The following is a 13,662-nucleotide window of genomic DNA, read 5'->3' as shown; positions in this document are numbered from 1 at the left end:
ATCTGTCATGTAATTAATATTCTACCATTCTCGCGTAAAAAGTAATTGATATCTTATCAAATACTCCTACGTGCAACAAATATATCTTACCTAATATGATGTACAACTAATATCCTACCTAATACAAACGTGCATTGCACGTACATTATTACTAGTAAAAATAAAAAGATCCGTCATTTTTTGTGCTTGTACGTACGCGCATGCACTCATCCTTATGAACGCATACACACACACTTTACTCCTATGAGCATTTTCGAGAGACTGAGTCGGCATATCATTTTCAGATTTACGAATTCATCCTAGGCGCTTCGTCATCGACGGAAACATCTTCTTCTTTCACTAAAGCGCATGCAGAAATAATGTGAACGCTAGGAATTAAACTCTGGTGAGCTGGAATATCACAGTCCCTCTAACCATTCACCTATATGTTGGTTCACCGTTTTTTTGTTTAAAGTAGAACCTTTGGTCTATATTTAGATTCCGAACCGAAACTGGCGGGCGAGAACCGAGGAGTCCCCAAGCCACGCCACTCCACGCCAATTTCCATGTGAGAGCCGAGGACCCAAGCGAGAGCGGAGGACCGACATCCGGATCTGCATCCTGCCGCTCAACTCGACCGCTGGAGGAAGAGAATCGATGGTGCACGGAACGCTGGAGGTGCTGCTCGTCGGCGCCAAGGGCCTCGAGAACACCGATTTCCTGTGTACGTACGCACCAACCAATCCTTTGGCTTTGTGAACCCTAATAATCTTGTAAGATAGCGATTGCTTCTAGGGCGCGGACCATTCTGTTTTCCTTCGATCGGGACGTTGCCGTTCGTGCTATTAATCGCCTCACTAGAATTTTGATCGATCGGGTCGACTGATTTATTCGTATTAAATCGCCGTTTCGGCCCCCCTGCGCCATCGTAGGAAATGTTTGATGCATTTATTGGTTGTTTATCCCATCATTTTCGCAAGGACTCTGATGATGATAAGTTGCTTCTTGTTGACAAATTGAGCGCAGGCAATATGGACCCGTACGCACTTCTCAAATGCCGCTCGCAGGAGCAGAGGAGCAGTATCGCGTCAGGTGGGTATGCTCTTCCAATTTGTTCCTTTTCCTTACCATTGATTCTGTCATTCATCTTTTCATGTGCTGCTAATATTGGTTTCAAATTTGATGATTATTTTTGCATTGCTAAACAAACAGCCCTAACTTGTAGCTCCAACAATCTAGTGAGATGGTTTGCTAGACTTTTAAATAAAATGACCGCATGCATCGTTCTGATGCAGAGGCCGGGGGTCTTTCCTCCTTTAAAAAATAATAATCTAGTGAGACTGAGGTGTTTGTTTCTGAGTTTTTTCTCCATGACCCGTTTACAACGTCTTCTCAATCCTCTGCATGTGTTTTGGTAAACCTAGGCCGTAATCAGATGCCTCGTTAACAGATCCCACTGCTATTCACGGATGATTCCGATCATCCTTATTGAATTGCATTACTGAACTCAGCCTCCTCGCCCTCCAGGCATGGTAATGAATATATATATTGAGAGGCTAATTAGTTCCATGCCAAAAGTTGGCATGCCAAATTTTGACAACTGTCAAGTGTTGGCTAGAGATTGGTTGCATACCAATTGTTGTCAATCTCACAAAAGGTTGCCAAATGTTGGCAACTTTTGATTTTGCCAAATGTTGGTTTGCCAAATATCGGCAATGCCAAAGGTTGGTAGAAAACCAATCAGCCTCTGACTTCTAACATTACTACCCTTCATGCATGGTAATGATGAATCGGGCGGTCTCATAAGGAGATAAATAAATGAATAATTTATGAAAAGTTAACTTTTGTGACTCTCGAAACAGGCTTTCGTCCCGCTTTATATATAAAGCAACCACCAAACAAAGTACACGGCCGAACGTTATAGGGTGGAGAGGTAGCCCTCTTACAAAGCAAATCCTTGGATAATCGGATCACGCAAAATGCACGCGACTATGCTACCGAAGGAGAACACAGTGAAGATAGGATAAAACGCCGCGCTACACCCTAGCACACCTAAGCTTTACAACAACGCCCTCGGGAGGGAAGATGGTGCGGAGCGTCGCCGCTACCGAGTCCGAAGAGGACATGAGTTTTCATCCAGAGCCCTGACACGGAGAGGAGAACCACAACGATGTCTACAAGAAGTGAGTGGCGCCCGCGAGCATCGCCATCGTTGCCGCCAAAGCGTAGAGCTTTCGCTCGGTAGCTCACCCGTGTCACCACGAGGTCTCCAAGACAACTGCGACGAACCCAAACTCCCAGATCTGGATCTGGGCATCGCCACTGCCAACGACAAAAGGACGAGCCCGAGCCACCCGACACAATCCCCTTGCCGCCCGCACGACCAAAGGGACGCCATCACCGCCGTCGTGGTGCCTTCCGGAGAGCCAACCATGCAGCCAACCTTCTGAGGCAGCTGCCCCGGCATCCAAGGCCCGAAACACCGGCATCCACCTACTTCAAAACACACCCACCACGATAGGAAGAGTGGACGCCTCCATCCACTCCTAACCCAGCATCAGCCATCGATTCTGGGTTAGCGCCTCCACCGTAGGAAGAGCCCACACCTGCATCCCCAGCCAGCCCCGGTGGAATAGGGGGGACACGAATCGATGACTGCCGACGGCCGCCGACGAGCAAGCCTCGACACTAGCCCTCTGTCCTTGGCCCAGGTGATCACACACAACGCCATGTTCATGGTCTTCGGTGCTGATCCGACGGCCGGAACCGCGATGTCACGACCACCAACTCCCACCATGCCCGCGAGAGCTAGACGCCGCTCGTGCACGCAACCCGGGCACACCTACCCGAAGCACCTGCTCCGATCCACCGGGCATAGATCTGGCCTGCCCGAGCACGAACCCTAGATCCAAGCCTTCCCCGTTGCACGTGCTGCCGGCACCACTGGTACTCGTCCAATCCCGTTCATCGTCGGCTTGAACCCAAGAGAAGGAGAGTCATCGCCACCACCCTGTGCCGCCTGATGAAACCACCGCAACCAAATCTGCATTGCCGTCACCGCCATACGCTCGCACCACCATTCATGCCTGAAAATGGCACAACAGCCGAAGAAGCCCACTGCCAGCCACCCAGGCCCTCCTACCACCTCGTGGCCGTGCCAAGATGGCTGTCATGCCGGTGCGCGCACCGCCCACAGCCCGCACTGCCTGCGAGGCATCTCCCCAGCCCGATCCAGATCAGAGACAAGGCGAGCTACTCCCATAAGCATGCTCCACCACCACAATGCCACCCGGCACACGAACCAGGCCCTGCCGCTGCCGAGACCGCGCCGGAGAGCCGCTGCGCCCGAAGCCAGCACCCCATCTCGCCGTGGCCGCCCCGTCCCGCACTGGGGCCACCGCGCGAGGAGCGGAGAGAGCCTTGCCGCCGCTGGCGTCGGCATGGCTTTGCCCGCCCGTGCCCTGTGGCGGCGGCGAGGGAGGAGCAGGTGGAGGGGGTCTCTGGCGGCGGTGGTGCGGTCGCCCCGCCCTCCCTATCACACGCGGGGCGACGCGGGAGGGGAAGGGGGTTGCTTTTTCCACACACACACCCTCGCAAGAAATGAGTAAGTGAAGGAATTTTTTTTGTGACTTCATACCAACAAGTGATGAAAATGTGCACAGAGAGACGACCTAATACACAATGAAGGGAAAAAAACTCAGAGAAAATAGGCGACCACCAGATAAAAAACACTATGAACCAAACGGCGCAGCAAATTGCGTGTATACATCACAGGCAAAAGAATTGTGTATATGATACAAGTTCTGCCTACATGTATGCTTGGCTTCGTGCCGTTGTCAGCTGACTTCCGTGGAGCCATGTCTGTTAGGTGGCCTATGTGGGCTCTTGACGGCACCGACGGATTTTTGTCTGCGAATTGTGTCCAATCATTGTTGAAGACTTGGGGCAGCGGGATAGCCTCTCGTGGGTTCTTGGTGGCGTCAGTTACCTTGTTGTTGTTGGCGGTTGTGCTCTGGTCTGCTTCCCGTATATGTGGTATGCCCGGTTGCGTTTGTCCATGTCGGGGTTGTGAGCGTATACGGCTGTTGAGGAGTGACAATCTGGCTTGCAACAGTAACTTCTTCATAGAAAGTGGGGGCGGCAGTACAGGGTGACATAAGTTTGGTGGTGCTCTTGAGCACAAGAATTTTAGCTCCGAAGTGAAAACTCTAGGGTCTGGCTCCGACTGGCTCTACCTAGCAATGGTGGTGTTCTTACACCATTCCCCTATTGAAGGCATTGTTTGGAGTTTGCTCAGACTTCCTCTTTGTGGTGAAAACCCCATATTAACCCTTCGTGGGTGGATCTGAAGATGGTCGTGCTTGCGTGCAGTGGCGGAGCTTCAAGCTCCTTGTTGGGCAGGCTGGCCTGGCCAAACAGAGGGAAACATCTTATGGGCTGATGTTCCAAGGCCCATAAGTAATAAAATTAGTGTAGAAACTCCAGAAAGCTGGGCGGGCCATGGCCCATTCGGCCTTGCCATGGCTCCGCTAGTGCTTGCGTGTCGTTCCCTTCTTAAAGGTGTCGTTGTTGAAGCACTTTCCCCATGTCCAGGTGCTCTCATCGGTGGTGGTTGATGCTGATGGTTATTGCTACATGTTATAGTTCACTTCTGGGAGGTCACTTTTTTTTGTGTGTGTGTGCGTTGGTGTTGGTTGTGTGCATCCTAGTTATGCAGAGGCCGGGTGTGAGCTCATGATGCTTTGTATTCTCTTGATGTGGCATTATGAGTTAACAAAATACACCCTTTATCGGAAAAATGGACTGATAATTAAGTAGTAAGGAAACAAAAGAGAACTAAGAAGTGCTTAACTCTTAGTTGCCCTAACATTTTAAACGATCAACTGTTCCTTGTCTAAAGGATGCAGAGTTGTTGCTATTGCCTCATGTCGTTCGTTTCAACTTCAGATATCAGTTTCCTGAACGTTATGTGATGCTAAATTTCAAAATGCCCATGCAGGCAAAGGTAGTAACCCTGAATGGAACGAAAGCTTTGTCTTCACCGTGTCAGACCAAGCTACGGAGCTGGTGATTAAGCTTATGGACAGCGACTCGGGCACATCGGACGACTTCGTTGGTGAAGCAACGTATGCATATCTTCCCATGCATATCTTCCCATCCATATCTGAAGTTCTACAAATACTATTGGTACATTATAAGTTATTATCCGGAATCTTTTCAGAGAACATCTGTCATGAACTTACTGCTCTTGTTCTTGCAGGATTCCTTTGGAAGCAGTTTATACGGAAGGGAGCTTTCCACCAACAGTTTATAATGTTGTGAAAGGTGAACACTACTGCGGAGAAATCAAAGTTGGTCTCACATTCACTCCCGAGGTAGATCCTAAAATGCTACTTCCATATTTTTAATTTTAACTGAATTCTTGAATCTGGTCTGAACTCCCAAGACTGTCTGTTGTTAATGTTTGCAAGAGAATAAATTCACCCCCTTCCTTTATCTGGTGTGTTCATAACCTCAAACCACTAAGATTCCTAGTATTTCTGATGGCTAGTCAGCGGGTGGTACCACCCACTGTCTGGTTGGGTACCAGGAGGTACCAGGACTTCTACAAGCATATGTTAGCTCTTTCGAAGAGCAGGTTCTTAGGTTCTGATATCCATGATCCAATTGATGCAGACAATGATATCTTCCTACCTTGTAGGTCATAGTTCATAACCTGTATAAGCATCTCTTTCAAACAGTAGTCAGTAGGTTCTTAGGTCCTGGACTTCATGAATTGATGCAGACACTTTTAAGATCCTACCTTGTTGGTCTAGTTCGTAACTGAACACAGCATAGCTGCATATGTACCAATGGCGTCACTTAGAAATGAAGTCATGTCATCATCATCAAGATGCAGCAGTTTATGCAGATTTTGACGATAACTGGAAAATATATAGTTCATTTCAATTTCAGATGCAATCCTACACGCCAGTATTGGGATTTAGTAAAAATAATCAATGATTCCCCTTGAAACGTATTTGGTGAATTAAGCTACTGAGGGACTATTTGAACATTAGTTGTACCTCCCGGACAAACAATATTATTATGCCACCCCTTAACGATTATTTTTCCAGCTTTGTTTGTAGTAGCTCTTTGTAGCCATATTTGTCGTCAATCTTTCTGAATCAGTCTGTAGGCAGATATTTATGTTAAACACCCATGGTCCTTATCTTAGTCTTCCATCGAATTCTATCAGATGACTATGAAATAGAAAACAATACTGTACAAAATGCTAATAAAGTCAAAGACCATGCGAATAAAACTTATTTGGGTGAACCACTACAACATACAAACAGAACGACAATTAAGTACTCCACCCACGACGCTTATTTTGGAACGGAGCGAGTACAATTTAGTATCAGCTCGTGTTTTGCTCCGAGAAACTTGAGCGGGCTGAGATTTACCTGAGAATTGTCAAAACGGCAAAACAAATGCATGGTTGGCCTTGAGCAACACTTTTATTCTGTATGCAGGATGGTCGCCAGCGCGGTCTCCCCGAAGACTTTGGTGGCTGGAAACAATCGCATTGAGCAGACTCGGAAGAACAAGGATGCTCGTCAAGCCTTGAGGCCTTGAATCACCATCTCATGCAAATACAATACGAAACTCTGTCACTTTGGATTTTTATCTGTTCCTTTTGAAGCTGAAAGTCAGTTTGGCTTCATCAATCATGTTAGAAGTACTGGTACTACTCGTGAATTTAAAGTTTAAACTGTAGATATCTGCAATTCCTGCATTTAGTGTCTTCTTAGTACTGGAAATAATAGTGTACTGTTATGACGCCTTCCCAAAACAGTCTGCTTTTGGCTTGGTGCCTGGTTACAGTAGCAATATAACTACACCTATTTGACTCTGCTTTTGACTTTTTATTGCACTTCCCTGATCCTCACATTGACTGGCTGCAGTAATTTTTTGTGTGGGATTTAACTGTAGTAGTATTAAGTTTGCAAGAAAAAAGGGGCTGAAAGTCTTGCAGAGGCATCTTTCCCTGTGGTCCTCAAACAGTGATGCATCAGAATTCAGAACCAAATGCTCCCCTGACATTTTCAGAGCCGTGAGCGTAACCCATATAACGTTTGCGTTGGCTCTAGCTCGCCACGGTAAATTCGTCAACCTCGCAGTAAGATAAACTGAGAGGCCCTACTCACCTTCTCTCTGAGGGAATTGAAGCTGCAAAAGTGTAGTGCATGCAGTGCACTGGACCTTCTCCTGCGAGCCGTGATCCGCGCATTGCCTGTCCCGTCTTTAATTCTGCCTATTGAAATTCAGTAATGCTTTGCTGCCCCCACCGACTTTGTTGCTCATCTTCTAAAGCAGCTCGCTCTAGTGGCTTCTTCGCAGTGATGCTTCACACAGCATGTTACAAAGAACACTTTGCTACCCTAAGATGTACTCCCTCTGTATCAAAATCAAGATATAAGATGTTATTTTATCTAAATCTAGACCCAAACAACGTCTTATATTTTGAGGCGGAGGGAGTAATAAACACGGAGCAAATTCCTCTGGAAGAAGAGCGCGGGAAGCATGCACATGTTCAGTGGCACAACATAACAAAAATCAAGCCAGAAGTGTCAACTCACAAGAATTAGAGTAATTTTAGACGATCACATGGACATGGCACTAGTACAACAATCTCGCGTGGCCTTGATCGATTTGCCCTACTTGGCTGGCTAGCTGATACTGATACCTAATAACCTACTAAACAACAACACTGAAAACCGTGTGTGCATTGCTATGCGCGCTCTTCGGCACAAGGACAAGGAGAAAATGATAAACAAAAAATGGCAGGGCGCAGGTGGTACTGCATGCAGTCCACTCCTCGGCACGTACGTACGTACTGCTAGCTCGCCGCGGCAGCCGGCAGAGCCTGATGAGAAGGCCAGGCTAGTTGTGCAGCGGATTGGGGCCCTGGGGTACCATCCTCTTGGACTCGTCGTACGCCGCTCCTCCCGCCTCGCCGGCGCACGCCGCGGCCGCCGCCGGTCCTGTATGAAGCACCGTGCCGCCGCGCTTCCGCGCTGCAGCTGCAGCCGTCGCCGTCGCTACTGCGTCCGCCTTGAGAACTCCGCAGATGCAGGCCGCGGTGCCCAGCTCGGTCGCCACCAGCAGGAGCAGCAGCAGAAGCGACAACGAGAGCGTGTCTGGCAATGGAGGAGTGCCAGCGCCACCGGCGCGTCGTCTCATGGCCGACGGCGGAGCTTGGCTAAGGCAGCGGATTGGAGGGACAGAGCAGGTGGCGGTTTGGTTGTCCCGTGGCGAGATTTGAGGAGTTGTTTGCGTTGTGTAGGGAGGTAGGGGGGAGGGGGAGGAGGAGGAGGCCAGACAGATGTCGCACGAGAGGAAAGAGACGGGGTCCGCCTTTTGCGAGCGTGGATTTACGCTCCTGTCGAGTGAGGCCAATCGGGAAAGCTGGCCCTGTGGAAACGAAGCAAGCGTTCTTAAATTTCAATAAAGAGCATCTACACCCGGACTTGCAAATCCGACCCCTTGCACGCCGGACAGCGTCCGTTGGTCCTTCATATCTTGTGACACACATTCACATACCTTAAATACGGATCCTTAAATTCATGCAATTCATACACGTCGATCATACGATACAAATTGTTCAAATTCAACAGTTCAAAACAAAGCAAAATAAATCATAGTTCAACAATTCCGACGTGCCAAAATGAAATAAGTGTCCAAGCGTGTGACTGGATGGCTCGCTTGCTGACCGGATCACTGGTTGGACGCCGTCCATGCCGGCCTGCTTCAAGGCCATCTTTGCCTCCTGCTCCACCTGCATCCTTGTCGCATGCTCCGCTGCTGCCGCAGCCGCCCTCGCGGCCTCGTACTCCCTACGCTCGTTGATCTTCTTCTTCTTCTTCTTCTTCTTCTTCTTCTTCTTCTTCTTCTTCTTCGTAAGCCACTTTTTTGCTTGCTCATCCAAGAGGGTTTCATCCACCAACATGATCTTCGCATCCTCCGCGTCCTGTACGAGTTGCAATCACTCCTTCTCAAGTTCAATATCTCCAATGTCTTCGCAACATGATTGTCATTAGCGTGATCATCCAAGAGAGTTTCATCCGCCAACATGATTGTCCTTGATCATGGCCGACAGAAACACATCCTAAATGATCATGGTTTGCAAGCATTAATCATATACGAAATGAACTAGCGGTCTATGCAAAACATTGAACATGTCATATGCAAAATTGACCGGACAGGAGCAACAAAAATATACCGACTCTTGTTGTGTCATTTTGTCGAACAGGTAGTGGGCAACCCGGGCGCCGCCGGTGCCCGTGTCATCCGTGCCCAAACGAGCTGCGCCGAGTGACATACGTCCACCGTCGGCGTCTGCATGGGAGGAAAGCTCTCCGGAATGGCCCAACCGGCCATCGTATCCTCCTTTGTCCCAACGTGGTCCGATGGCACAATTCGCGTCGATGGACGGATGAATGGGGTGCAGGGTTTGGGGCGTGATCGGGGGAGGGGAGGGGGGGGGGACAATAGCTCCTCCTTGTCCGCATCTATCTGTGACGCCGTTGCCGCTTCCCTCTCTTGCTGTCGGCGTCGCCACATCCTCCGGGCGACGTTCTCCGCCTTGCATGACAGAGCCGAGGACGGGACGCCAACGGACGAGGCCATGGCAGACGCAGTCTCCGTCGCGACGGTAGGGGTCGGGCTTGACGACATCTAGGGCGGCGGATCGGGACAGGTGGAGAGGATGGGGAGTAAGGGTGGCGGACGGCGACTGCAAGGGCACGGGAAAGATAGGAGGAAGGCGGAAGGAGGAGGAAGGGTTTGGTGGATTCGATATAATTTGCGATGGGGTAGGGGCTGTCGGGTCCGTCGTGAGGGACGCGCCCGGGCGCTCACATATCCACCATATATTTGGGTTGGATATGAGGGGTGCCGATCAACCCGGACGTTTGAGGCACGTTTAAAGAGTATGCCTAGGTTGAACTTTCGTGATCGGTCGATGACCGAGTCCATCCGGGTGTTTATGACGGGTTTAGGGCCTCCGGCTGTAGATGCTTTAAGACCATACTTGAATTTCAGAACCCTTGGATCGTGAGACCATACTCGTCAGTAATTTCTGTTATTTACTGAATCTTACTCTCAGTATAATCGTATAAATCATCGCAAAATTGAGTATAATAATTGTATAAATCGGGCAAAAACCCTTGCTGCTGGCTCACAGTTCAGCTGAGCGATGCAGTTGCAATTTATGTTTGGGAAAGGCTGATTCGGTTGGATGGGCTGAGACTTGAGTAGCTTTGACCCTTCGATTATGGATGACAAAATTCTGGTCAGACGTAGACGATACAGTTTCAAGAGACGAATCATGCCGCGCGCACTGGAGTCCACTTTTGGCGTCTTCTCAGTAGACTCGGCCACAGTGTCGGAGTATGCATAATAACCGCACAGTGTGGAGTGGTACATCAAACGCGCCAGTGATATGTCTCACCTGCTACTCGTATGCGTGCTCTTGGACGGCTGGTGTTGGTCGGTGGCCTCAGCAAGGTGTGGCTGGCTGTTCCGACGATGCGCTCCTTCGACTGCGAGCTGCCTTGGTGGTGGTGCTAGGTGGGCGTCGTTGTGAGATGATGTGCCGACGAGGTGGTGTCGGGGGCGGGGTGAAAACCCTGTCTCGGTTGTGACCGTGACCAATGATGGCGGCGGCCGTTTATTTTTTTAAAGGCATCACTGTTTTGCTGCCGCACCACTCCGGCATGGATCGCTGCAGCTCTGAAGAAAACCCTTGATCTTGATTGGTCGTACGATGACGGCGCCTTGGTGTCGTATTCCTTCTTGGGGGGCTTCGTCTTTGGAGCTGGTTGTTGGCGAGCGGGACCAATGGAAGACGGTGGTGTTAGCGTCGAGGCTTATGTGGCAACGATGATAGGCTGAGTAGCGTTGGAGACGTGGCTATGGTTGAGGTAGTCGGTTCTTCTCCGCGTGTCCGCAGGATTTTGTCTCGGTTGGTTTGTTGTTGTGGAGTCGAATCTGCCGTGGCGAGGCCCCGGCGGTATACGATGACAGACAGCAGATGGTTCGTTCGATGATCTTCTGCGGCGTCAGGCATGCCTATTTCTCCTTTGTGGTTCTTCGTCAGATTTGGAGTTGCGCTGTCTGGTCACATGTGGCTGGGCCTAGCAATCTGGTCATGCATCTCCACACGTCTTCAGTGTGGGTCGGGTCGACAATCGCCTATGGCGAAATCGAAGTCGTTTGCCCAGGGTTTAGGGATGGCGATGACGCCTCTAGGGAAGGAGTGATGACGATGACGCCTGTGTGCTGTCTCGACGAGACCCTCTTTGGAGTGATTTGTGTAGGGTGTCTTGTGTATTTGTGATGGTTTTCGCCGGGTTTTTCATAATTAACTGGACAATCTGGTTTTTTCTTGGTATTCCCCGATTAACTGAGCAACTCTTTTTTACTTAATGAATGAAGGATAACTACAATTTCAATAAACTTTTTTACTCTGCGAGCTTTTTCTTTTTACTCTGCGAGCTACTTGCACTAGCATGCTGAACTTGTTCTTCTTCTCCTTCTTTTTGCGCGGGAGCACCAGCACGCGAGTGATTAAGCTAGAGTTAGTGCGCATTCGATGCTCTTGATTAGAACGGGAGCCCCGTGATTTATGGAGGCCAGAGTGACGTAACGGTTGGCTCTAATTGTCTGAGACGACGGAGTGTCGTGCCTTCTACTGACTCGTATTGGTTGCTGCTGCTGCTGCTGTCCAATTTATGTGGCTGCCGGTCGATGCCATTTAAATTTGGTTTGCGTGTGTAGTAGTTGCAATGAGCTGTGCGCGTGACGGGGAAGGACGTGCACCTTGATGGATGTTCAGTGATTACAGAACCCACTTTTCTGTTGTGCGTCACCCAACAAGTTATTGGGGCCGAGTGGCTGATGCAGGATCCCGTTCAATGCAAAAGAGCAATGCCACATCTCAATTCTTGATTGGTGCGGGACACGGAGGCTTCTCAGAGCTCTGAGGTTCTCGTCCGTCCGATTCGTTTCTCCTTTCGATCCCGACCGTCCGCCATCAATCTCACTCCTGCCTTCTCGGACTCCCCACCGTCATCCTCTCGCGCCGCGCAAGCGTCTTCCTCCTTTTGATCGCTTGGTATGTGCTCTTTGCTTGCTCAGTGTCCCAGGAAGCAGGACGGGTTCATCTCGGCTATTTCTTGTACAACCATCTTTTTGTTCATTAAAGGTCTTCTTAAATGCAGTGCAGATTTACTTTGTACAAGAAGATATGTTTAGGTGCAGTGCACATAAATCTGTCAGCGTCTAAATTGTTTCATGTTTGTTTTACCTATGTCGTTGGAGTGCTTAAGAGTGTATCTCCCAAGTACTTTGGTAATTACAAACCTCATAATGCATTTATCCTCAAGACTACGATGCAAAATTCGTGCTATAAGTAAAACTTTTGACATAACATGCAAATTCCTGCTTTGATGCTTACCGGGTGATTTGATGCTGGTAGGGTCTGTGCTATGTTGCACGCATGTGATGGTGATATCCAGGCCTCACAAGTCAAACCGGCACAATTGTGATGATGTATACCCGTGCGTGCGAAGTGCCCTCTTCGTTTTCATCTTGGCCTGTGAGTTAATATGATTTTAACTACTTCTTTCAATTTTAATAATCCTTGCACAATTTCTGCTTATCTTTTTCAAGAACAAGCAACGAGCGTCGCCTGTCATGTGTATTAAGGAGAAGAAATATTACAGGTTACAATGGAGTTCATCCAGAGGACACTATGATCATCCAAACAGCCCGCACGACCGTCCTTAGAACACTACACTCTACTCCTCATACATGCTTGACCTACCTGTGACGCCCGGATAATTAAGCTATAATGAATCTCTGCTAATGATTCCACGTCACTTTGATTACTGTTGCTAATCTCGCGTTAGTTCGAAACCGATTCTAATTCAAAATTCAAATTTAAGTCAAACAATAAAAGTTTCCAAACTTTAAAACTAAAATGTTCTGGATGTGACAAATAAATCATAGGTACATATGTTGAAGAAACCACATTTTTATAAAATTCCTAAATGCTCTAAAATAAATAAAACAGTAGCAAAAACAATTAATTAAATGCCTTTTATAAAGTTATAAAAATATAAACTAATATTTGGAGTGTCAACCTTTTTGTGGCAGCACCTAATATTGCAATACTAATTAGGTGTACATCTCCACATTTCACCAAAACTCATTTGCTAATTGGATAAAGTGTAAAACATAGACTAGAAAAGGTTAAAAGAGAAAAAGAAAACCCCCTTCCATGTTCCCGTGGGCCTAGGCCCACCCGAGCCAACCCACGCAGCTGAGGAGATAAGGCCACCCCTCCCGTCTCTCAGCCTCGTCAGCACCCTAAATATTTCCCTTCCCCCTCGCTCGTTTCCCTCTCGCTCACGCGCCCGCTCCTCCCCGAACGCTGCAGTCGCTGTGCACCCCGAGATCCCGTGGCCACTGTCGCCCCCGTGCCGTGAGGGGTTGTCCCTGAGAAGCGCCGTCGTCTACCGCATCGTCTACAATGACCAGCTCGAGCTCGTCGCCCCTGCATCGAGCTGTTCGCCATCGTCTTCAACCTTGCACCCGCCGGCGACCTCCGTCGGATGCGTCGTCACCGAGCCTTCC

General features: G+C 48.9%; 2 protein-coding genes across 2 annotated transcripts; one reads left to right on the top strand and one right to left on the bottom strand.

Moving 5' to 3' along the window:
- Nucleotides 1-478: 478 nt before the first annotated feature.
- Nucleotides 479-6,890, top strand: LOC125512154 (elicitor-responsive protein 3-like). The gene is made up of 5 exons (XM_048677231.1): nucleotides 479-703; nucleotides 1,006-1,071; nucleotides 4,979-5,105; nucleotides 5,240-5,354; nucleotides 6,495-6,890. The coding sequence occupies exons 1-5, from the start codon at nucleotides 637-639 to the stop codon at nucleotides 6,549-6,551; spliced, it is 432 nt and encodes a 143-aa protein (XP_048533188.1). The 5' UTR covers nucleotides 479-636; the 3' UTR covers nucleotides 6,552-6,890.
- Nucleotides 6,891-7,569: 679 nt separating this feature from the next.
- Nucleotides 7,570-8,411, bottom strand: LOC125512153. Its single transcript, XM_048677230.1, has one exon. The coding sequence runs from the start codon at nucleotides 8,203-8,205 to the stop codon at nucleotides 7,906-7,908; it is 300 nt and encodes a 99-aa protein (XP_048533187.1). The 5' UTR covers nucleotides 8,206-8,411; the 3' UTR covers nucleotides 7,570-7,905.
- Between the last annotated feature and the right edge of the window lie 5,251 nt (nucleotides 8,412-13,662).

The sequence above is a fragment of the Triticum urartu genome, chromosome 6, assembly GCF_003073215.2.
Source record: "Triticum urartu cultivar G1812 chromosome 6, Tu2.1, whole genome shotgun sequence".
In the NCBI taxonomy this organism is placed as follows: domain Eukaryota; kingdom Viridiplantae; phylum Streptophyta; class Magnoliopsida; order Poales; family Poaceae; genus Triticum; species Triticum urartu.
The sequence above is the reverse complement of the archived record's forward strand: the minus strand, read 5'-3'. Positions and strand labels throughout refer to the sequence as shown.

What these genes read in the sequence shown, in the direction of transcription:
- LOC125512154 (XM_048677231.1), top strand. Translation starts at nt 637, where the DNA reads ATGGTGCACGGAACGCTGGAGGTGCTGCTCGTCGGCGCCAAGGGCCTC. An exon ending in GACTTCGTTGGTGAAGCAAC is followed by an intron (nt 5,106 to 5,239) that starts GTATGCATATCT and finishes TTGTTCTTGCAG; the next exon opens with GATTCCTTTGGAAGCAGTTT. An exon ending in GTCTCACATTCACTCCCGAG is followed by an intron (nt 5,355 to 6,494) that starts GTAGATCCTAAA and finishes TTCTGTATGCAG; the next exon opens with GATGGTCGCCAGCGCGGTCT.
- LOC125512153 (XM_048677230.1), bottom strand. Translation starts at nt 8,205, where the DNA reads ATGAGACGACGCGCCGGTGGCGCTGGCACTCCTCCATTGCCAGACACG.